The sequence below is a fragment of the Ranitomeya imitator genome, chromosome 8 (genome assembly GCF_032444005.1).
Source record: "Ranitomeya imitator isolate aRanImi1 chromosome 8, aRanImi1.pri, whole genome shotgun sequence".
Classification (NCBI taxonomy): Eukaryota; Metazoa; Chordata; class Amphibia; order Anura; family Dendrobatidae; genus Ranitomeya; species Ranitomeya imitator.
Genome location: NC_091289.1, coordinates 1987394 through 2009235, shown reverse-complemented (window position 1 = coordinate 2009235; position 21842 = coordinate 1987394). Strand labels below are relative to the sequence as shown.

The 21842-nt window shown below is 47.0% G+C and overlaps 1 protein-coding gene across 2 annotated transcripts in view; it reads left to right on the top strand.

The window, feature by feature from the left end:
• Window positions 1-21842, top strand: part of CDHR4 (cadherin related family member 4) — a 53342-nt gene that overhangs the window by 16361 nt on the left and 15139 nt on the right. For both annotated transcript variants that reach the window (XR_011314913.1, XM_069735992.1), the window contains exons 5-9: window positions 6190-6282; window positions 6415-6518; window positions 6622-6752; window positions 6826-7009; window positions 8939-9089. Coding sequence is in view for 1 of the 2 variants with exons in the window: in XM_069735992.1 (XP_069592093.1) it covers window positions 6190-6282; window positions 6415-6518; window positions 6622-6752; window positions 6826-7009; window positions 8939-9089 (663 nt within the window). In the remaining variant the exon portion in view is untranslated. The remainder of the gene's footprint in view (window positions 1-6189; window positions 6283-6414; window positions 6519-6621; window positions 6753-6825; window positions 7010-8938; window positions 9090-21842) is intronic.

The following is a 21842-nucleotide window of genomic DNA, read 5'->3' as shown; positions in this document are numbered from 1 at the left end:
TAAGACTGCAGAGAAAGGAGGAGAGACAGACCCCAAAAGACTGCAGAGAAAGGAGAGACAGACCCCAAAAGACTGCAGAGAAAGGAGGAGAGACAGACCCCAAAAGACTGCAGAGAAAGGAGGAAAGACAGACCCCAAAAGACTGCAGAGAAAGGAGGAGAGACAGACCCCAAAAGACTGCAGAGAAAGGAGGAGAGACAGACCCCAAAAGACTGCAGAGAAAGGAGGAGAGACAGACCCCAAAAGACTGCAGAGAAAGGAGGAGAGACAGACCCCAAAAGACTGCAGAGAAAGGAGGAAAGACAGACCCCAAAAGACTGCAGAGAAAGGAGGAGAGACAGACCCCAAAAGACTGCAGAGAAAGGAGGAGAGAGACCTCAAAAGACTGCAGAGAAAGGAGGAGAGACAGACCCCAAAAGACTGCAGAGAAAGGAGGAGAGACAGACCCCAAAAGACTGCAGAGAAGGGGGGGAGAGACAGACCCCAAAAGACTGCAGAGAAAGGAGGAGAGACTGACCCCATAAGACTGCAGAGAAAGGAGGAGAGACAGACCCCAAAAGACTGCAGAGAAAGGCGGAGAGACAGACCCCAAAAGACTGCAGAGAAAGGTGGAGAGACAGACCCCAAAAGACTGCAGAGAAAGGAGGAGAGACAGACCCCAAAAGACTACAGAGAAAGGAGGAGAGACAGACCCCAAAAGACTGCAGAGAAAGGAGGAGAGACAGACCCCATAAGACTGCAGAGAAAGGAGGAGAGACAGACCCCAAAAGACTGCAGAGAAAGGAGGAGAGACAGACCCCAAAAGACTGCAGAGAAAGGAGGAGAGACTGACCCCAAAAGACTGCAGAGAATGGTGGAGAGACAGACCCCAAAAGACTGCAGAGAAAGGTGGAGAGACAGACCCCAAAAGACTGCAGAGAAAGGTGGAGAGACAGACCCCAAAAGACTGCAGAGAAAGGAGGAGAGACAGACCCCAAAAGACTGCAGAGAAAGGAGGAGAGACAGACCCCAAAAGACTACAGAGAAAGGAGGAGAGACAGACCCCAAAAGACTGCAGAGAAAGGAGGAGAGACAGACCCCAAAAGACTGCAGAGAAAGGTGGGGAGACAGACCCCAAAAGACTGCAGAGAAAGGTGGAGAGACAGACCCCAAAAGACTGCAGAGAAAGGTGGAGAGACAGACCCTAAAAGACTGCAGAGAAAGGAGAGACAGACCCCAAAAGACTGCAGAGAAAGGAGGAGAGACAGACCCCAAAAGACTGCAGAGAAAGGAGGAGAGACAGACCCCAAAAGACTACAGAGAAAGGAGGAAAGACAGACCCCAAAAGACTGCAGAGAAAGGTGGGGAGACAGACCCCAAAAGACTGCAGAGAAAGGTGGAGACAGACCCCAAAAGACTGCAGAGAAAGGTGGAGAGACAGACCCTAAAAGACTGCAGAGAAAGGAGAGACAGACCCCAAAAGACTGCAGAGAAAGGAGGAGAGACAGACCCCAAAAGACTGCAGAGAAAGGTGGAGAGACAGACCCCAAAAGACTGCAGAGAAAGGTGGAGAGACAGACCCCAAAAGACAGCAGAGAAAGGTGGAGAGACAGACCCCAAAAGACTGCAGAGAAAGGTGGAGCGGCAGACCCCAAAAGACTGCAGAGAAAGGTGGAGAGACAGACCCCAAAAGACTGCAGAGAAAGGTGGAGCGGCAGACCCCAAAAGACTGCAGAGAAAGGTGGAGAGACAGACCCCAAAAGACTGCAGAGAAAGGTGGAGAGACAGACCCTAAAAGACTGCAGAGATAGGAGGAGACAGACCCCAAAAGACTGCAGAGAAAGGTGGAGAGACAGACCCCAAAAGACTGCAGAGAAAGGAGGGAGAGACAGACCCCAAAAGACTGCAGAGAAAGGTGGAGAGACAGACCCCAAAAGACTGGAGAGAAAGGAGGAGAGACAGACCCCAAAAGACTGCAGAGAAAGGTGGAGAGACAGACCCCAAAAGACTGCAGAGAAAGGAGGAGACAGACCCCAAAAGACTGCAGAGAAAGGAGGAGAGACAGACCCCAAAAGACTGCAGAGAAAGGAGGAGAGACAGACCCCAAAAGACTGCAGAGAAAGGAGGAGAGACAGAACCCAAAAGACTGCAGAGAAAGGAGGAGACAGACCCCAAAAGACTGCAGAGAAAGGTGGAGAGACAGACCCCAAAAGACTGCAGAGAAAGGAGGAGAGACAGACCCCAAAAGACTGCAGAGAAAGGAGGAGAGACAGAACCCAAAAGACTGCAGAGAAAGGTGGAGAGACAGACCCCAAAAGACTGCAGAGAAAGGAGGAGAGACAGACCCCAAAAGACTGCAGAGAAAGGAGGAGACAGACCCCAAAAGACTGCAGAGAAAGGAGGAGAGACAGACCCCAAAAGACTGCAGAGAAAGGAGGAGAGACAGACCCCAAAAGACTGCAGAGAAAGGAGGAGACAGACCCCAAAAGACTGCAGAGAAAGGAGGAGAGACAGACCCCAAAAGACTGCAGAGAAAGGAGGAGAGACAGACCCCAAAAGACTACAGAGAAAGGAGGAGAGACAGACCCCAAAAGACTGCAGAGAAAGGAGGAGAGACAGACCCCAAAAGACTGCAGAGAAAGGTGGGGAGACAGACCCCAAAAGACTGCAGAGAAAGGTGGAGAGACAGACCCCAAAAGACTGCAGAGAAAGATGGAGAGACAGACCCTAAAAGACTGCAGAGAAAGGAGAGACAGACCCCAAAAGACTGCAGAGAAAGGTGGAGAGACAGACCCCAAAAGACTGGAGAGAAAGGAGGAGAGACAGACCCCAAAAGACTGCAGAGAAAGGTGGAGAGACAGACCCCAAAAGACTGCAGAGAAAGGAGGAGAGACAGAACCCAAAAGACTGCAGAGAAAGGTGGAGAGACAGACCCCAAAAGACTGCAGAGAAAGGAGGAGAGACAGACCCCAAAAGACTGCAGAGAAAGGAGGAGACAGACCCCAAAAGACTGCAGAGAAAGGAGGAGAGACAGACCCCAAAAGACTGCAGAGAAAGGAGGAGAGACAGACCCCAAAAGACTGCAGAGAAAGGAGGAGACAGACCCCAAAAGACTGCAGAGAAAGGAGGAGAGACAGACCCCAAAAGACTGCAGAGAAAGGAGGAGAGACAGACCCCAAAAGACTACAGAGAAAGGAGGAGAGACAGACCCCAAAAGACTGCAGAGAAAGGAGGAGAGACAGACCCCAAAAGACTGCAGAGAAAGGTGGGGAGACAGACCCCAAAAGACTGCAGAGAAAGGTGGAGAGACAGACCCCAAAAGACTGCAGAGAAAGGTGGAGAGACAGACCCTAAAAGACTGCAGAGAAAGGAGAGACAGACCCCAAAAGACTGCAGAGAAAGGAGGAGAGACAGACCCCAAAAGACTGCAGAGAAAGGAGGAGAGACAGACCCCAAAAGACTACAGAGAAAGGAGGAGAGACAGACCCCAAAAGACTGCAGAGAAAGGAGGAAAGACAGACCCCAAAAGACTGCAGAGAAAGGTGGGGAGACAGACCCCAAAAGACTGCAGAGAAAGGTGGAGACAGACCCCAAAAGACTGCAGAGAAAGGTGGAGAGACAGACCCTAAAAGACTGCAGAGAAAGGAGAGACAGACCCCAAAAGACTGCAGAGAAAGGAGGAGAGACAGACCCCAAAAGACTGCAGAGAAAGGTGGAGAGACAGACCCCAAAAGACTGCAGAGAAAGGTGGAGAGACAGACCCCAAAAGACAGCAGAGAAAGGTGGAGAGACAGACCCCAAAAGACTGCAGAGAAAGGTGGAGCGGCAGACCCCAAAAGACTGCAGAGAAAGGTGGAGAGACAGACCCCAAAAGACTGCAGAGAAAGGTGGAGAGACAGACCCCAAAAGACTGCAGAGAAAGGTGGAGCGGCAGACCCCAAAAGACTGCAGAGAAAGGTGGAGAGACAGACCCCAAAAGACTGCAGAGAAAGGTGGAGAGACAGACCCTAAAAGACTGCAGAGATAGGAGGAGACAGACCCCAAAAGACTGCAGAGAAAGGTGGAGAGACAGACCCTAAAAGACTGCAGAGATAGGAGGAGACAGACCCCAAAAGACTGCAGAGAAAGGTGGAGAGACAGACCCCAAAAGACTGCAGTAGAGAAAGGTGGAGAGACAGACCCCAAAAGACTGCAGAGAAAGGTGGAGAGACAGACCCCAAAAGACTGCAGAGAAAGGTGGAGAGACAGACCCCAAAAGACTGCAGAGAAAGGTGGAGAGACAGACCCCAAAAGACTGCAGAGAAAGGAGGAGAGACAGACCCCAAAAGACTGCAGAGAAAGGTGGAGAGACAGACCCCAAAAGACTGCAGAGAAAGGAGGAGAGACAGACCCCAAAAGACTGCAGAGAAAGGAGGAGAGACAGACCCCAAAAGACTGCAGAGAAAGGAGGAGAGACAGACCCCAAAAGACTGCAGAGAAAGGAGGAGAGAAAGAGCCCAAAAGACTGGAGAGAAAGGAGGAGAGACAGACCCCAAAAGACTGCAGAGAAAGGTGGAGAGACAGACCCCAAAAGACTGCAGAGAAAGGAGGAGAGACAGAACCCAAAAGACTGCAGAGAAAGGTGGAGAGACAGACCCCAAAAGACTGCAGAGAAAGGAGGAGAGACAGACCCCAAAAGACTGCAGAGAAAGGAGGAGACAGACCCCAAAAGACTGCAGAGAAAGGAGGAGAGACAGACCCCAAAAGACTGCAGAGAAAGGAGGAGAGACAGACCCCAAAAGACTGCAGAGAAAGGAGGAGACAGACCCCAAAAGACTGCAGAGAAAGGAGGAGAGACAGACCCCAAAAGACTGCAGAGAAAGGAGGAGAGACAGACCCCAAAAGACTACAGAGAAAGGAGGAGAGACAGACCCCAAAAGACTGCAGAGAAAGGAGGAGAGACAGACCCCAAAAGACTGCAGAGAAAGGTGGGGAGACAGACCCCAAAAGACTGCAGAGAAAGGTGGAGAGACAGACCCCAAAAGACTGCAGAGAAAGGTGGAGAGACAGACCCTAAAAGACTGCAGAGAAAGGAGAGACAGACCCCAAAAGACTGCAGAGAAAGGAGGAGAGACAGACCCCAAAAGACTGCAGAGAAAGGAGGAGAGACAGACCCCAAAAGACTACAGAGAAAGGAGGAGAGACAGACCCCAAATGACTGCAGAGAAAGGAGGAAAGACAGACCCCAAAAGACTGCAGAGAAAGGTGGGGAGACAGACCCCAAAAGACTGCAGAGAAAGGTGGAGACAGACCCCAAAAGACTGCAGAGAAAGGTGGAGAGACAGACCCTAAAAGACTGCAGAGAAAGGAGAGACAGACCCCAAAAGACTGCAGAGAAAGGAGGAGAGACAGACCCCAAAAGACTGCAGAGAAAGGTGGAGAGACAGACCCCAAAAGACTGCAGAGAAAGGTGGAGAGACAGACCCCAAAAGACAGCAGAGAAAGGTGGAGAGACAGACCCCAAAAGACTGCAGAGAAAGGTGGAGCGGCAGACCCCAAAAGACTGCAGAGAAAGGTGGAGAGACAGACCCCAAAAGACTGCAGAGAAAGGTGGAGAGACAGACCCCAAAAGACTGCAGAGAAAGGTGGAGCGGCAGACCCCAAAAGACTGCAGAGAAAGGTGGAGAGACAGACCCCAAAAGACTGCAGAGAAAGGTGGAGAGACAGACCCCAAAAGACTGCAGAGAAAGGTGGAGAGACAGACCCCAAAAGACTGCAGAGAAAGGAGGAGAGACAGACCCCAAAAGACTGCAGAGAAAGGAGGAGAGACAGACCCCAAAAGACTGCAGAGAAAGGAGGAGAGACAGACCCCAAAAGACTGCAGAGAAAGGAGGAGAGACAGACCCCAAAAGACTGCAGAGAAAGGAGGAGAGACAGACCCCAAAAGACTGCAGAGAAAGGTGGAGAGACAGACCCCAAAAGACTGCAGAGAAAGGTGGAGACAGACCCCAAAAGACTGCAGAGAAAGGAGGAGAGACAGACCCCAAAAGACTGCAGCAATGGCTGCAGGGAAAGGTGGTTCTACAAGGTTCTGACTCGGGGGGTGAATACTTTTGCACACTGTCCGGATTTCTTTCTTTACTACACTTTGTCCCATTCGCCTTTGACCAATCCTTTCCGTATTGCTGCCCTGGATGTTGCTGTGACTTGTGGTGTCTCCTCTGCCTCCAGTATAAGGTGACGCTGCCCAGTCCGTCGCCATTCACCATCTCGACGAGTGGAAACGTCTTTGCTCCGGCCTCGGGATTCAGCAATACGGCAGCGGTGAGTATAGCGCCCCCTGCTGTGGACCTGGCGCCGTTCTGACTGATCCCGTCGTCACTGGAGGCTGAGACGTGACGGTGACCCGGAGACGCTCGTGTGCATGTCACCACTCATCCGCCGCTTCCTCCGCAGACCTATCGGCTGCAGATCACGGTGACCGACCAACTGGGGAACACGTGTAACGGGACGCTCACCGTCACCGTGCTCACCATCTACAACAACCCTGTCAACTTCACGTGAGTGTGGCCGAGGGACAGGCGGGTGGCGCTGACCTGAGACCGTTCCCGCGGGGCTGGCTCACCGGAGGCCGCTGCTGACACCGCACTGTCACTGTCGCAGGTCCTCGTCTGTATCTGCCACCATCAAGGAGAATGGCGGCCCCAACCAGATGGTGACCACGGTGAAGGCGCAGGGCAGCAACGTCTTGTATGAGCTGATAGCGCCCAGCGCCGCCTTCTACGTGGAGTCAGGTACCTGTCGCGCCTCCATTATTACGTGCCGCCATCTACAGCTCGTATCATCACCGTTCATCTCTGCCCACAGCGTCCGGGACCATCAGGACGACATACAACCTGGACCTGGACAAGAACCACTCCCTGCTCAGCACCGTCCTGCTGGTCCGAGCCTACGACCGCTACCAGAGGAGCAACAGCGCCACTGTCACGGTGACCATCGCCGTGCTGGATGTCAACGATAACGCCCCACAGTGCAATCCAGCCATCGTTGTGTAAGAGAAGTGCTACTCTGCAGTGAGCAAGCAGGGGCCAGGGAGGTAGTACTGTGCACTGAGCAAGCAGGGGCCAGGGAGGTAGTACTGTGCACTGAGCAAGCAGGGGGTGGGAAGGTAGTTGCACGTAGCAAGCAGGGGGCGGGGAGGTAGTACTGTGCTCTGAGCAAGCACAGGGCGGTGAGGTAGTACTGTGCTCTGAGCAAGCAGGGGGCAGGGAGGTAGTACTGTGCTCTGAGCAAGCAGGGGGCAGGGAGGTAGTACTGTGCACTGAGCAAGCAGGGGCCAGGGAGGTAGTACTGTGCACTGAGCAAGCAGGGGGTGGGAAGGTAGTTGCACGTAGCAAGCAGGGGGCGGGGAGGTAGTACTGTGCTCTGAGCAAGCACAGGGCGGTGAGGTAGTACTGTGCTCTGAGCAAGCAGGGGGCAGGGAGGTAGTACTGTGCTCTGAGCAAGCAGGGGGCAGGGAGGTAGTACTGTGCTCTGAGCAAGCAGGGGCAGGGAGGTAGTACTGTGCTCTGAGCAAGCGGGGCAGGGAGGTAGTACTGTGCTCTGAGCAAGCAGGGGGCAGGGAGGTAGTACTGTGCTCTGAGCAAGCAGGGGGCAGGGAGGTAGTACTGTGCTCTGAGCAAGCAGGGGCAGGGAGGTAGTACTGTGCTCTGAGCAAGCGGGGCAGGGAGGTAGTACTGTGCTCTGAGCAAGCAGGGGGCAGGGAGGTAGTACTGTGCTCTGAGCAAGCAGGGGGCAGGGAGGTAGTACTGTGCTCTGAGCAAGCAGGGGGCAGGGAGGTAGTACTGTGCTCTGAGCAAGCAGGGGGCAGGGAGGTAGTACTGTGCTCTGAGCAAGCAGGGGGTGGGGAGGTAGTACTGTGCTCTGAGCAAGCACGGGGCGGGGAGGTAGTACTGTGCTCTGAGCAAGCAGGGGGTGGGGAGGTAGTACTGTGCTCTGAGCAAGCAGGGGGCGGGGAGGTAGTACTGTGCTCTGAGCAAGGGCGGGGAGGTAGTACTGTGCTCTGAGCAAGCACGGGGCAGGGAGGTAGTACTGTGCTCTGAGCAAGCAGGGGGTGGGGAGGTAGTACTGTGCTCTGAGCAAGCACGGGGCGGGGAGGTAGTACTCTGCTCTGAGCAAGCACGGGGCGGGGAGGTAGTACTCTGCTCTGAGCAAGCAGGGGGTGGGGAGGTAGTACTGTGCTCTGAGCAAGCAGGGGGTGGGGAGGTAGTACTGTGCTCTGAGCAAGCACGGGATGGGGAGGTAGTACTGTGCTCTGAGCAAGCAGGGAGCGGGGAAGTAGTACTGTGCTCTGAGCAAGCAGGGGGCGGGAGGCAGTACTGTGCTCTGAGCAAGCAGGGGGCGGGGAGGTAGTACTGTGCTCTGAGCAAGCACGGGGCAAAGAGGTAGTACTGTGCGCTGAGCAAGCAGGGGGTGGGGAGGTAGTACTCTGCTCTTAGCAAGCAGGGGGCAGGGAGGTAGTACTGTGCTCTGAGCAAGCAGGGGGCAGGGAGGTAGTACTGTGCTCTGAGCAAGCAGGGGGCAAGGAGGTAGTACTGTGCTCTGAGCAAGCAGGGGGCAGGGAGGTAGTATTGTGCTCTGAGCAAGCACGGGGCAGGGAGGTAGTACTGTGCTCTGAGCAAGCAGGGGGCGGGGAGGTAGTACTCTGCTCTGAGCAAGCAGGGGGCAGGGAGGTAGTATTGTGCTCTGAGCAAGCACGGGGCAGGGAGGTAGTACTGTGCTCTGAGCAAGCAGGGGGCGGGGAGGTAGTACTCTGCTCTGAGCAAGCAGGGGGCAGGGAGGTAGTATTGTGCTCTGAGCAAGCACGGGGCAGGGAGGTAGTACTGTGCTCTGAGCAAGCAGGGGGTGGGGAGGTAATACAGTGCAGTATTAGCTCCTCTGTAGCTGAACCCCAATAATTCTGGTTCTGCTCCGTTCTCAGAAATGTTTATCCCCAAAACCAGCCTGTCTTCTTCACCATCGAGGATTTTACCTGCACAGATCCGGATTATAACAGCACCGCGCTCAGCTACTCCATCACCCCCGACACCAACTCACTGTACTCCTTCCGCATGCAGGGATCCTCGCTCCAGGTAATATCCAGCCTCAGCCAGCAGTGTCGGGAAATATCTACTGCTCTCTGTTATCAGGAATTTTTCATAACTCCAGTACTAATATAACCTCCAGACATTACACCATATGTGACTGATATCAGCCCCTCTTATAACGCTCCAGTACTGATATAACCTCCAGACATTACATCATATGTGACTGATATCAGCCTCTCTTATAACGCTCCAGTACTGATATAACCTCCAGACATTACACCATATGTGACTGATATCAGCCTCTTATAATGCTCCAGTACTGATATATCCCCCAGACATTACACCATATGTGACTGATATCAGCCCCTCTTATAACGCTCCAGTACTGATATAACCTCCAGACATTACACCATATATGACTGATATCAGCCCCTCTTATAACGCTCCAGTACTGATATATCCCCCAGACATTACACCATATGTGACTGATATCAGCCCCTCTTATAACGCTCCAGTACTAATATAACCTCCAGACATTACATCATATGTGACTGATATCAGCCCCTCTTATAACGCTCCAGTACTGATATAACCCCCAGACATTACACCATATGTGACTGATATCAGCCCCTCTTATAATGCTCCAGTACTGATATAACCCCAGACATTACACCATATATGACTGATATCAGCCCCTCTTATAACGCTCCAGTACTGATATAACCTCCAGACATTACACCATATATGACTGATATCAGCCCCTCTTATAACGCTCCAGGACTGATATAACCTCCAGACATTACACCATATGTGACTGATATCAGCCCCTCTTATAACGCTCCAGTACTGATATAACCTCCAGACATTACACCATATGTGACTGATATCAGCCCCTCTTATAACGCTCCAGTACTGATATAACCTCCAGACATTACACCATATGTGACTGATATCAGCCTCTCTTATAACGCTCCAGTACTGATATAACCTCCAGACATTACATCATATGTGACTGATATCAGCCCTCTTATAACGCTCCAGTACTGATATAACCTCCAGACATTACATTATGTGACTGATATCAGCCCCTCTTATAACGCTCCAGTACTGATATAACCTCCAGACATTACATCATATGTGACTGATATCAGCCTCTTATAACACTCCAGTACTGATATAACCTCCAGACATTACACCATATGTGACTGATATCAGCCCCTCTTATAACGCTCCAGTACTGATATAACCCCCAGACATTACACCATATGTGACTGATATCAGCCTCTCTTATAACGCTCCAGTACTGATATAACCTCCAGACATTACATTATGTGACTGATATCAGTCCCTCTTATAACGCTCCAGTGCTGATATAACCCCAGACATTACACCATATGTGACTGATATCAGCCTCTCTTATAACGCTCCAGTACTGATATAACCTCCAGACATTACATCATATGTGACTGATATCACCCCTCTTATAACGCTCCAGTACTGATATAACCCCCAGACATTACACCATATGTGACTGATATCAGCCCCTCTTATAATGCTCCAGTACTGATATAACCCCAGACATTACACCACATGTGACCGATATCAGCCTCTTATAACGCTCCAGTACTGATATAACCCCCAGACATTACACCATATGTGACTGATATCAGCCTCTTATAACGCTCCAGTACTGATATAACCCCCAGACATTACACCGTATGTGACTGATATCAGCCCCTCTTATAACGCTCCAGTACTGATATAACCTCCAGACATTACACCATATGTGACTGATATCAGCCCCTCTTATAACGCTCCAGTACTGATATAACCCCCAGACATTACACCGTATGTGACTGATATCAGCCCCTCTTATAACGCTCCAGTACTGATATAACCTCCAGACATTACACCATATGTGACTGATATCAGCCCCTGTTATAACGCTCCAGTACTGATATAACCCCAGACATTACACCGTATGTGACTGATATCAGCCCCTCTTATAACGCTCCAATACTGATATAACCCCAGACATTACACCATATGTGACTGATATCAGCCTCTCTTATAACGCTCCAGTACTGATATAACCCCCAGACATTACACCATATGTGACTGATATCAGCCTCTTATAACGCTCCAGTACTGATATAACCCCCAGACATTACACCGTATGTGACTGATATCAGCCCCTCTTATAACGCTCCAGTACTGATATAACCCCAGACATTACATCATATGTGACCGATATCAGCCCCTCTTATAACGATCCAGTACTGATATAACCCCAGACATTACACCATATGTGACTGATATCAGCCCCTCTTATAACGCTCCAGTACTGATATAACCCCCAGACATTACACCGTATGTGACTGATATCAGCCCCTCTTATAACGCTCCAGTACTGATATAACCCCAGACATTACATCATATGTGACCGATATCAGCCCCTCTTATAACGATCCAGTACTGATATAACCCCCAGACATTACACCATATGTGACTGATATCAGCCCCTCTTATAACGCTCCAGTACTGATATAACCCCAGACATTACACCATATGTGACTGATATCAGCCCCTCTTATAATGCTCCAGTACTGATATAACCCCAGACATTACACCATATGTGACTGATATCAGCCCCTCTTATAACGCTCCAGTACTGATATAACCCCAGACATTACACCATATGTGACTGATATCAGCCCCTCTTATAATGCTCCAGTACTGATATAACCCCAGACATTACACCACATGTGACCGATATCAGCCTCTTATAACGCTCCAGTACTGATATAACCCCCAGACATTACACCATATGTGACTGATATCAGCCTCTTATAACGCTCCAGTACTGATATAACCCCCAGACATTACACCGTATGTGACTGATATCAGCCCCTCTTATAACGCTCCAGTACTGATATAACCCCAGACATTACATCATATGTGACCGATATCAGCCCCTCTTATAACGATCCAGTACTGATATAACCCCCAGACATTACACCATATGTGACTGATATCAGCCCCTCTTATAATGCTCCAATACTGATATAACCTCCAGACATTACACCATATGTGACTGATATCAGCCCCTCTTATAACGCTCCAGTACTGATATAACCTCCAGACATTACACCATATGTGACTGATATCAGCCCCTCTTATAACGCTCCAATACTGATATAACCCCCAGACATTACACCATATGTGACTGATATCAGCCCCTCTTATAACGCTCCAGTACTGATATAACCCCAGACATTACACCATATGTGACTGATATCAGCCTCTCTTATAACGCTCCAGTACTGATATAACCCCCAGACATTACACCGTATGTGACTGATATCAGCCCCTCTTATAACGCTCCAGTACTGATATAACCCCAGACATTACATCATATGTGACCGATATCAGCCCCTCTTATAACGATCCAGTACTGATATAACCCCCAGACATTACACCATATGTGACTGATATCAGCCCCTCTTATAATGCTCCAGTACTGATATAACCTCCAGACATTACACCATATGTGACTGATATCAGCCCCTCTTATAACGCTCCAATACTGATATAACCCCCAGACATTACACCATATGTGACTGATATCAGCCCCTCTTATAACGCTCCAGTACTGATATAACCTCCAGACATTACATCATATGTGACTGATATCAGCCTCTTATAACGCTCCAGTACTGATATAACCCCCAGACATTACACCATATGTGACTGATATCAGCCCCTCTTATAACGATCCAGTACTGATATAACCTCCAGACATTACACCATATGTGACTGATATCAGCCTCTCTTATAACGCTCCAGTACTGATATAACCTCCAGACATTACACCATATGTGACTGATATCAGCCCCTCTTATAACACTCCAGTACTGATATAACCCCAGACATTACATCATATGTGACTGATATCAGCCCCTCTTATAACGCTCCAGTACTGATATAACCCCAGACATTACACCATATGTGACTGATATCAGCCTCTTATAACGCTCCAGTACTGATATAACCCCAGACATTACACCATATGTGACTGATATCAGCCTCTTATAACGCTACAGTACTGATATAACCCCAGACATTACACCATATGTGACTGATATCAGCCCCTCTTATAACGATCCAGTACTGATATAACCCCCAGACATTACACCATATGTGACTGATATCAGCCCCTCTTATAACGCTCCAGTACTGATATAACCCCCAGACATTACATCATATGTGACTGATATCAGCCCCTCTTATAACGCTCCAGTACTGATATAACCCCAGACATTACACCATATGTGACTGATATCAGCCTCTTATAACGCTACAGTACTGATATAACCCCAGACATTACACCATATGTGACTGATATCAGCCCCTCTTATAACGCTCCAGTACTGATATAACCTCCAGACATTACACCATATGTGACTGATATCAGCCCCTCTTATAACGCTCCAGTACTGATATAACCTCCAGACATTACACCATATGTGACTGATATCAGCCCCTCTTATAACGATCCAGTACTGATATAACCTCCAGACATTACACCATATGTGACTGATATCAGCCTCTTATAACGCTACAGTACTGATATAACCTCCAGACATTACACCATATATGACTGATATCAGCCTCTCTTATAACGCTCCAGTACTGATATAACCTCCAGACATTACACCATATGTGACTGATATCAGCCCCTCTTATAACGCTCCAGTACTGATATAACCTCCAGACATTACACCATATGTGACTGATATCAGCCTCTTATAACGCTACAGTACTGATATAACCCCAGACATTACACCATATGTGACTGATATCAGCCCCTCTTATAACGCTCCAGTGCTGATATAACCCCCAGACATTACACCATATGTGACTGATATCAGCCCCTCTTATAACGCTCCAGTGCTGATATAACCTCCAGACATTACACCATATGTGACTGATATCAGCCCCTCTTATAACGCTCCAGTACTGATATAACCCCAGACATTACATCATATGTGACTGATATCAGCCCCTCTTATAACGCTCCAGTGCTGATATAACCTCCAGACATTACATCATATGTGACTGATATCAGCCCCTCTTATAACGCTCCAGTACTGATATAACCTCCAGACATTACACCATATGTGACTGATATCAGCCCCTCTTATAACGCTCCAGTACTGATATAACCTCCAGACATTACACCATATGTGACTGATATCAGCCCCTCTTATAACGCTCCAGTACTGATATAACCTCCAGACATTACACCATATGTGACTGATATCAGCCCCTCTTATAACGATCCAGTACTGATATAACCTCCAGACATTACACCATATGTGACTGATATCAGCCTCTTATAACGCTACAGTACTGATATAACCTCCAGACATTACACCATATATGACTGATATCAGCCTCTCTTATAACGCTCCAGTACTGATATAACCTCCAGACATTACACCATATGTGACTGATATCAGCCCCTCTTATAACGCTCCAGTACTGATATAACCTCCAGACATTACACCATATGTGACTGATATCAGCCTCTTATAACGCTACAGTACTGATATAACCCCAGACATTACACCATATGTGACTGATATCAGCCCCTCTTATAACGCTCCAGTGCTGATATAACCCCCAGACATTACACCATATGTGACTGATATCAGCCCCTCTTATAACGCTCCAGTGCTGATATAACCTCCAGACATTACACCATATGTGACTGATATCAGCCCCTCTTATAACGCTCCAGTACTGATGTAACCCCCAGACATTACACCATATGTGACTGATATCAGCCTCTTATAACGCTCCAGTGCTGATATAACCCCCAGACATTACACCATATGTGACTGATATCAGCCCCTCTTATACCGCTCCAGTACTGATATAACCCCAGACATTACACCATATGTGACTGATATCAGCCCCTCTTATACCGCTCCAGTACTGATATAACCCCAGACATTACACCATATGTGACTGATATCAGCCTCTTATAACGCTCCAGTACTGATATAACCCCCAGACATTACACCATATGTGACTGATATCAGCCCCTCTTATAACGCTCCAGTACTGATATAACCTCCAGACATTACATCATATGTGACTGATATCAGCCCCTCTTATAACGCTCCAGTACTGATATAACCTCCAGACATTACACCATATGTGACTGATATCAGCCCCTCTTATAACGCTCCAGTACTGATATAACCTCCAGACATTACATCATATGTGACTGATATCAGCCCCTCTTATAACGCTCCAGTACTGATATAACCCCCAGACATTACACCATATGTGACTGATATCAGCCCCTCTTATAACGCTCCAGTACTGATATAACCTCCAGACATTACACCATATGTGACTGATATCAGCCCCTCTTATAACGATCCAGTACTGATATAACCTCCAGACATTACACCATATGTGACTGATATCAGCCTCTTATAACGCTACAGTACTGATATAACCCCAGACATTACACCATATGTGACTGATATCAGCCCCTCTTATAACGCTCCAGTGCTGATATAACCTCCAGACATTACATCATATGTGACTGATATCAGCCCCTCTTATAACGCTCCAGTGCTGATATAACCTCCAGACATTACATCATATGTGACTGATATCAGCCCCTCTTATAACGCTCCAGTACTGATATAACCTCCAGACATTACACCATATGTGACTGATATCAGCCTCTTATAACGCTCCAGTACTGATATAACCTCCAGACATTACACCATATGTGACTGATATCAGCCCCTCTTATAACGCTCCAGTACTGATATAACCTCCAGACATTACATCATATGTGACTGATATCAGCCCCTCTTATAACGCTCCAGTACTAATATAACTCCAGACATTACACCATATGTGACAGATATCAGCCCCTCTTATAACGCTCCAGTACTGATATAACCTCCAGACATTACACCATATGTGACTGATATCAGCCCCTCTTATAACGCTCCAGTACTGATATAACCCCCAGACATTACATCATATGTGACTGATATCAGCCTCTTATAACGCTCCAGTACTGATATAACCTCCAGACATTACACCATATGTGACAGATATCAGCCCCTCTTATAACGCTCCAGTACTGATATAACCTCCAGACATTACACCATATGTGACTGATATCAGCCCCTCTTATAACGCTCCAGTACTGATATAACCCCCAGACATTACATCATATGTGACTGATATCAGCCTCTTATAACGCTCCAGTACTGATATAACCTCCAGACATTACACCATATGTGACAGATATCAGCCCCTCTTATAACGCTCCAGTACTGATATAACCTCCAGACATTACACCATATGTGACTGATATCAGCCCCTCTTATAACGCTCCAGTACTGATATAACCCCCAGACATTACACCATATGTGACTGATATCAGCCTCTCTTATAACGCTCCAGTACTGATATAACCTCCAGACATCATATGTGACTGATATCAGCCCCTCTTATAACGCTCCAGTACTGATATAACCTCCAGACATTACACCATATGTGACTGATATCAGCCTCTTATAACGCTCCAGTACTGATATAACCTCCAGACATTACACCATATGTGACTGATATCAGCCCCTCTTATAACGCTCCAGTACTGATATAACCCCAGACATTACACCATATGTGACTGATATCAGCCTCTTATAACGCTCCAGTACTGATATAACCCCCAGACATTACATCATATGTGACTGATATCAGCCCCTCTTATAACGCTCCAGTACTGATATAACCCCAGACATTACACCATATGTGACTGATATCAGCCTCTTATAACGCTCCAGTACTGATATAACCCCAGACATTACACCATATGTGACTGATATCAGCCTCTTATAACGCTCCAGTACTGATATAACCTCCAGACATTACACCATATGTGACTGATATCAGCCCCTCTTATAACGCTCCAGTACTGATATAACCTCCAGACATTACACCATATGTGACTGATATCAGCCCCTCTTATAACGCTCCAGTACTGATATAACCCCAGACATTACACCATATGTGACTGATATCAGCCCCTCTTATAACGCTCCAGTACTGATATAACCCCCAGACATTACATCATATGTGACTGATATCAGCCCCTCTTATAACGCTCCAGTACTGATATAACCCCAGACATTACACCATATGTGACTGATATCAGCCTCTTATAACGCTCCAGTACTGATATAACCCCAGACATTACATCATATGTGACTGATATCAGCCCCTCTTATAACGGTCCAGTACTGATATAACCCCCAGACATTACACCATATGTGACTGATATCAGCCCCTCTTATAATGCTCCAGTACTGATATAACCCCCAGACATTACACCATATGTGACTGATATCAGCCTCTTATAACGCTCCAGTACTGATATAACCCCAGACATTACATCATATGTGACTGATATCAGCCCCTCTTATAACGGTCCAGTACTGATATAACCCCCAGACATTACACCATATGTGACTGATATCAGCCCCTCTTATAACGCTCCAGTACTAATATAACCTCCAGACATTACACCATATGTGACTGATATCAGCCTCTTATAACGCTCCAGTACTGATATAACCTCCAGACATTACGTCATATGTGACTGATATCAGCCCCTTATAACGCTCCAGTACTGATATAACCCCCAGACATTACACCATATGTGACTGATATCAGCCCCTCTTATAACGCTCCAGTATTGATATAACCCCCAGACATTACACCATATGTGACTGATATCAGCCCCTCTTATAACGCTCCAGTACTGATATAACCCCAGACATTACACCATATGTGACTGATATCAGCCTCTCTTATAACGCTCCAGTACTGATATAACCCCCAGACATTACACCATATGTGACTGATATCAGCCCCTCTTATAACGCTCCAGTACTAATATAACCTCCAGACATTACACCATATGTGACTGATATCAGCCCCTCTTATAACGCTCCAGTACTGATATAACCTCCAGACATTACACCATATGTGACTGATATCAGCCTCTTATAACGCTCCAGTACTGATATAACCCCAGACATTACACCATATGTGACTGATATCAGCCTCTTATAACGCTCCAGTACTGATATAACCCCCAGACATTACATCATATGTGACTGATATCAGCCCCTCTTATAACGCTCCAGTACTGATATAACCCCAGACATTACACCATATGTGACTGATATCAGCCTCTTATAACGCTCCAGTACTGATATAACCCCCAGACATTACACCATATGTGACTGATATCAGCCCCTCTTATAACGCTCCAGTACTAATATAACCTCCAGACATTACACCATATGTGACTGATATCAGCCTCTTATAACGCTCCAGTACTGATATAACCCCCCAGACATTACACCATATGTGACTGATATCAGCCCCTTATAACGCTCCAGTACTGATATAACCCCCAGACATTACACCATATGTGACTGATATCAGCCCCTCTTATAACGCTCCAGTACTGATATAACCCCCAGACATTACACCATATGTGACTGATATCAGCCCCTCTTATAACGCTCCAGTACTGATATAACCCCAGACATTACATCATATGTGACTGATATCAGCCTCTTATAACGCTCCAGTACTGATATAACCCCCAGACATTACACCATATGTGACTGATATCAGCCCCTCTTATAACGCTCCAGTACTAATATAACCTCCAGACATTACACCATATGTGACTGATATCAGCCTCTTATAACGCTCCAGTACTGATATAACCCCCCAGACATTACACCATATGTGACTGATATCAGCCCCTTATAACGCTCCAGTACTGATATAACCCCCAGACATTACACCATATGTGACTGATATCAGCCCCTCTTATAACGCTCCAGTACTGATATAACCCCCAGACATTACACCATATGTGACTGATATCAGCCCCTCTTATAACGCTCCAGTACTGATATAACCCCAGACATTACATCATATGTGACTGATATCAGCCTCTTATAACGCTCCAGTACTGATATAACCTCCAGACATTACACCATATGTGACTGATATCAGCCTCTTATAACGCTCCAGTACTGATATAACCTCCAGACATTACACCATATGTGACTGATATCAGCCCCTCTTATAACGCTCCAGTACTGATATAACCCCAGACATTACACCATATGTGACTGATATCAGCCTCTTATAACGCTCCAGTACTGATATAACCTCCAGACATTACACCATATGTGACTGATATCAGCCCCTCTTATAACGCTCCAGTACTGATATAACCTCCAGACATTACACCATATGTGACTGATATCAGCCCCTCTTATAACGATCCAGTACTGATATAACCTCCAGACATTACACCATATGTGACTGATATCAGCCTCTTATAATGCTCCAGTACTGATATAACCCCAGACATTACACCATATGTGACTGATATCAGCCCCTCTTATAACGCTCCAGTACTGATATAACCCCCAGACATTACACCATATGTGACTGATATCAGCCTCTTATAACGCTCCAGTGCTGATATATCCCCCAGACATTACACCATATGTGACTGATATCAGCCTCTTATAATGCTCCAGTACTGATATAACCTCCAGACATTACACCATATGTGACTGATATCAGCCCCTCTTATAACGCTCCAGTACTGATATAACCCCAGACATTACACCATATGTGACTGATATCAGCCCCTCTTATAACGATCCAGTACTGATATAACCCCAGACATTACACCATATGTGACTGATATCAGCCTCTTATAACGCTCCAGTGCTGATATAACCTCCAGACATTACACCATATGTGACTGATATCAGCCCCTCTTATAACGCTCTAGTACTGATATAACCTCCAGACATTACACCATATGTGACTGATATCAGCCTCTTATAATGCTCCAGTACTGATATAACCTCCAGACATTACACCATATGTGACTGATATCAGCCCCTCTTATAACGCTCCAGTACTGATATAACCCCAGACATTACACCATATGTGACTGATATCAGCCCCTCTTATAACGCTCCAGTACTGATATAACCCCCAGACATTACACCATATGTGACTGATATCAGCCCCTCTTATAACGATCCAGTACTGATATAACCTCCAGACATTACACCATATGTGACTGATATCAGCCTCTTATAACGCTCCAGTACTAATATAACTCCAGACATTACACCATATGTGACTGATATCAGCCCCTCTTATAAAGCTCCAGTACTGATATAACCCCCAGATATTACACCATATGTGACTGATATCAGCCTCTTATAATGCTCCAGTACTGATATAACCTCCAGACATTACACCATATGTGACTGATATCAGCCCCTCTTATAACGCTCCAGTACTGATATAACCCCAGACATTACACCATATGTGACTGATATCAGCCTCTTATAACGCTCTAGTACTGATATAACCTCCAGACATTACACCATATGTGACTGATATCAGCCCCTCTTATAACGCTCCAGTACTGATATAACCTCCAGACATTACACCGTATGTGACTGATATCAGCCCCTCTTATAACGCTCCAGTACTAATATAACTCCAGACATTACACCATATGTGACTGATATCAGCCTCTTATAACGCTCCAGTACTGATATAACCTCCAGACATTACACCATATGTGACTGATATCAGCCCCTCTTATAACGCTCCAGTACTGATATAACCCCCAGACATTACACCATATGTGACTGATATCAGCCTCTTATAACGCTCCAGTACTGATATAACCTCCAGACATTACACCATATGTGACTGATATCAGCCTCTTATAACGCTGCAGTACTGATATAACCTCCAGACATTACACCATATGTGACTGATATCAGCCCCTCTTATAATGCTCCAGTACTGATATAACCCCAGACATTACACCATATGTGACTGATATCAGCCCCTCTTATAATGCTCCAGTACTGATATAACCCCAGACATTACACCATATGTGACTGATATCAGCCCCTCTTATAACGGTCCAGTACTGATATAACCCCAGACATTACACCATATGTGACTGATATCAGCCCCTCTTATAACGCTCCAGTACTGATATAACCCCAGACATTACATCATATGTGACTGATATCAGCCCCTCTTATAACGCTCCAGTACTGATATAACCTCCAGACATTACATCACATGTGACTGATATCAGCCCCTCTTATAACGCTCCAGTACTGATATAACCCCAGACATTACACCATATGTGACTGATATCAGCCCCTCTTATAACGCTCCAGTACTGATATAACCTCCAGACATTACATCACATGTGACTGATATCAGCCCCTCTTATAACGCTCCAGTACTGATATAACCCCAGACATTACACCATATGTGACTGATATCAGCCCCTCTTATAACGCTCCAGTACTGATATAACCCCAGACATTACACCGTATGTGACTGATATCAGCCCCTCTTATAACGCTCCAGTACTGATATAACCTCCAGACATTACACCATATGTGACTGATATCAGCCCCTCTTATTACGCTCCAGTACTGATATAACCCCAGACATTACACCATATGTGACTGATATCAGCCCCTCTTATAACGCTCCAATACTGATATAACCCCCAGACATTACATCATATGTGACTGATATCAGCCCCTCTTATAATGCTCCAGTACTGATATAACCCCCAGACATTACACCATATGTGACTGA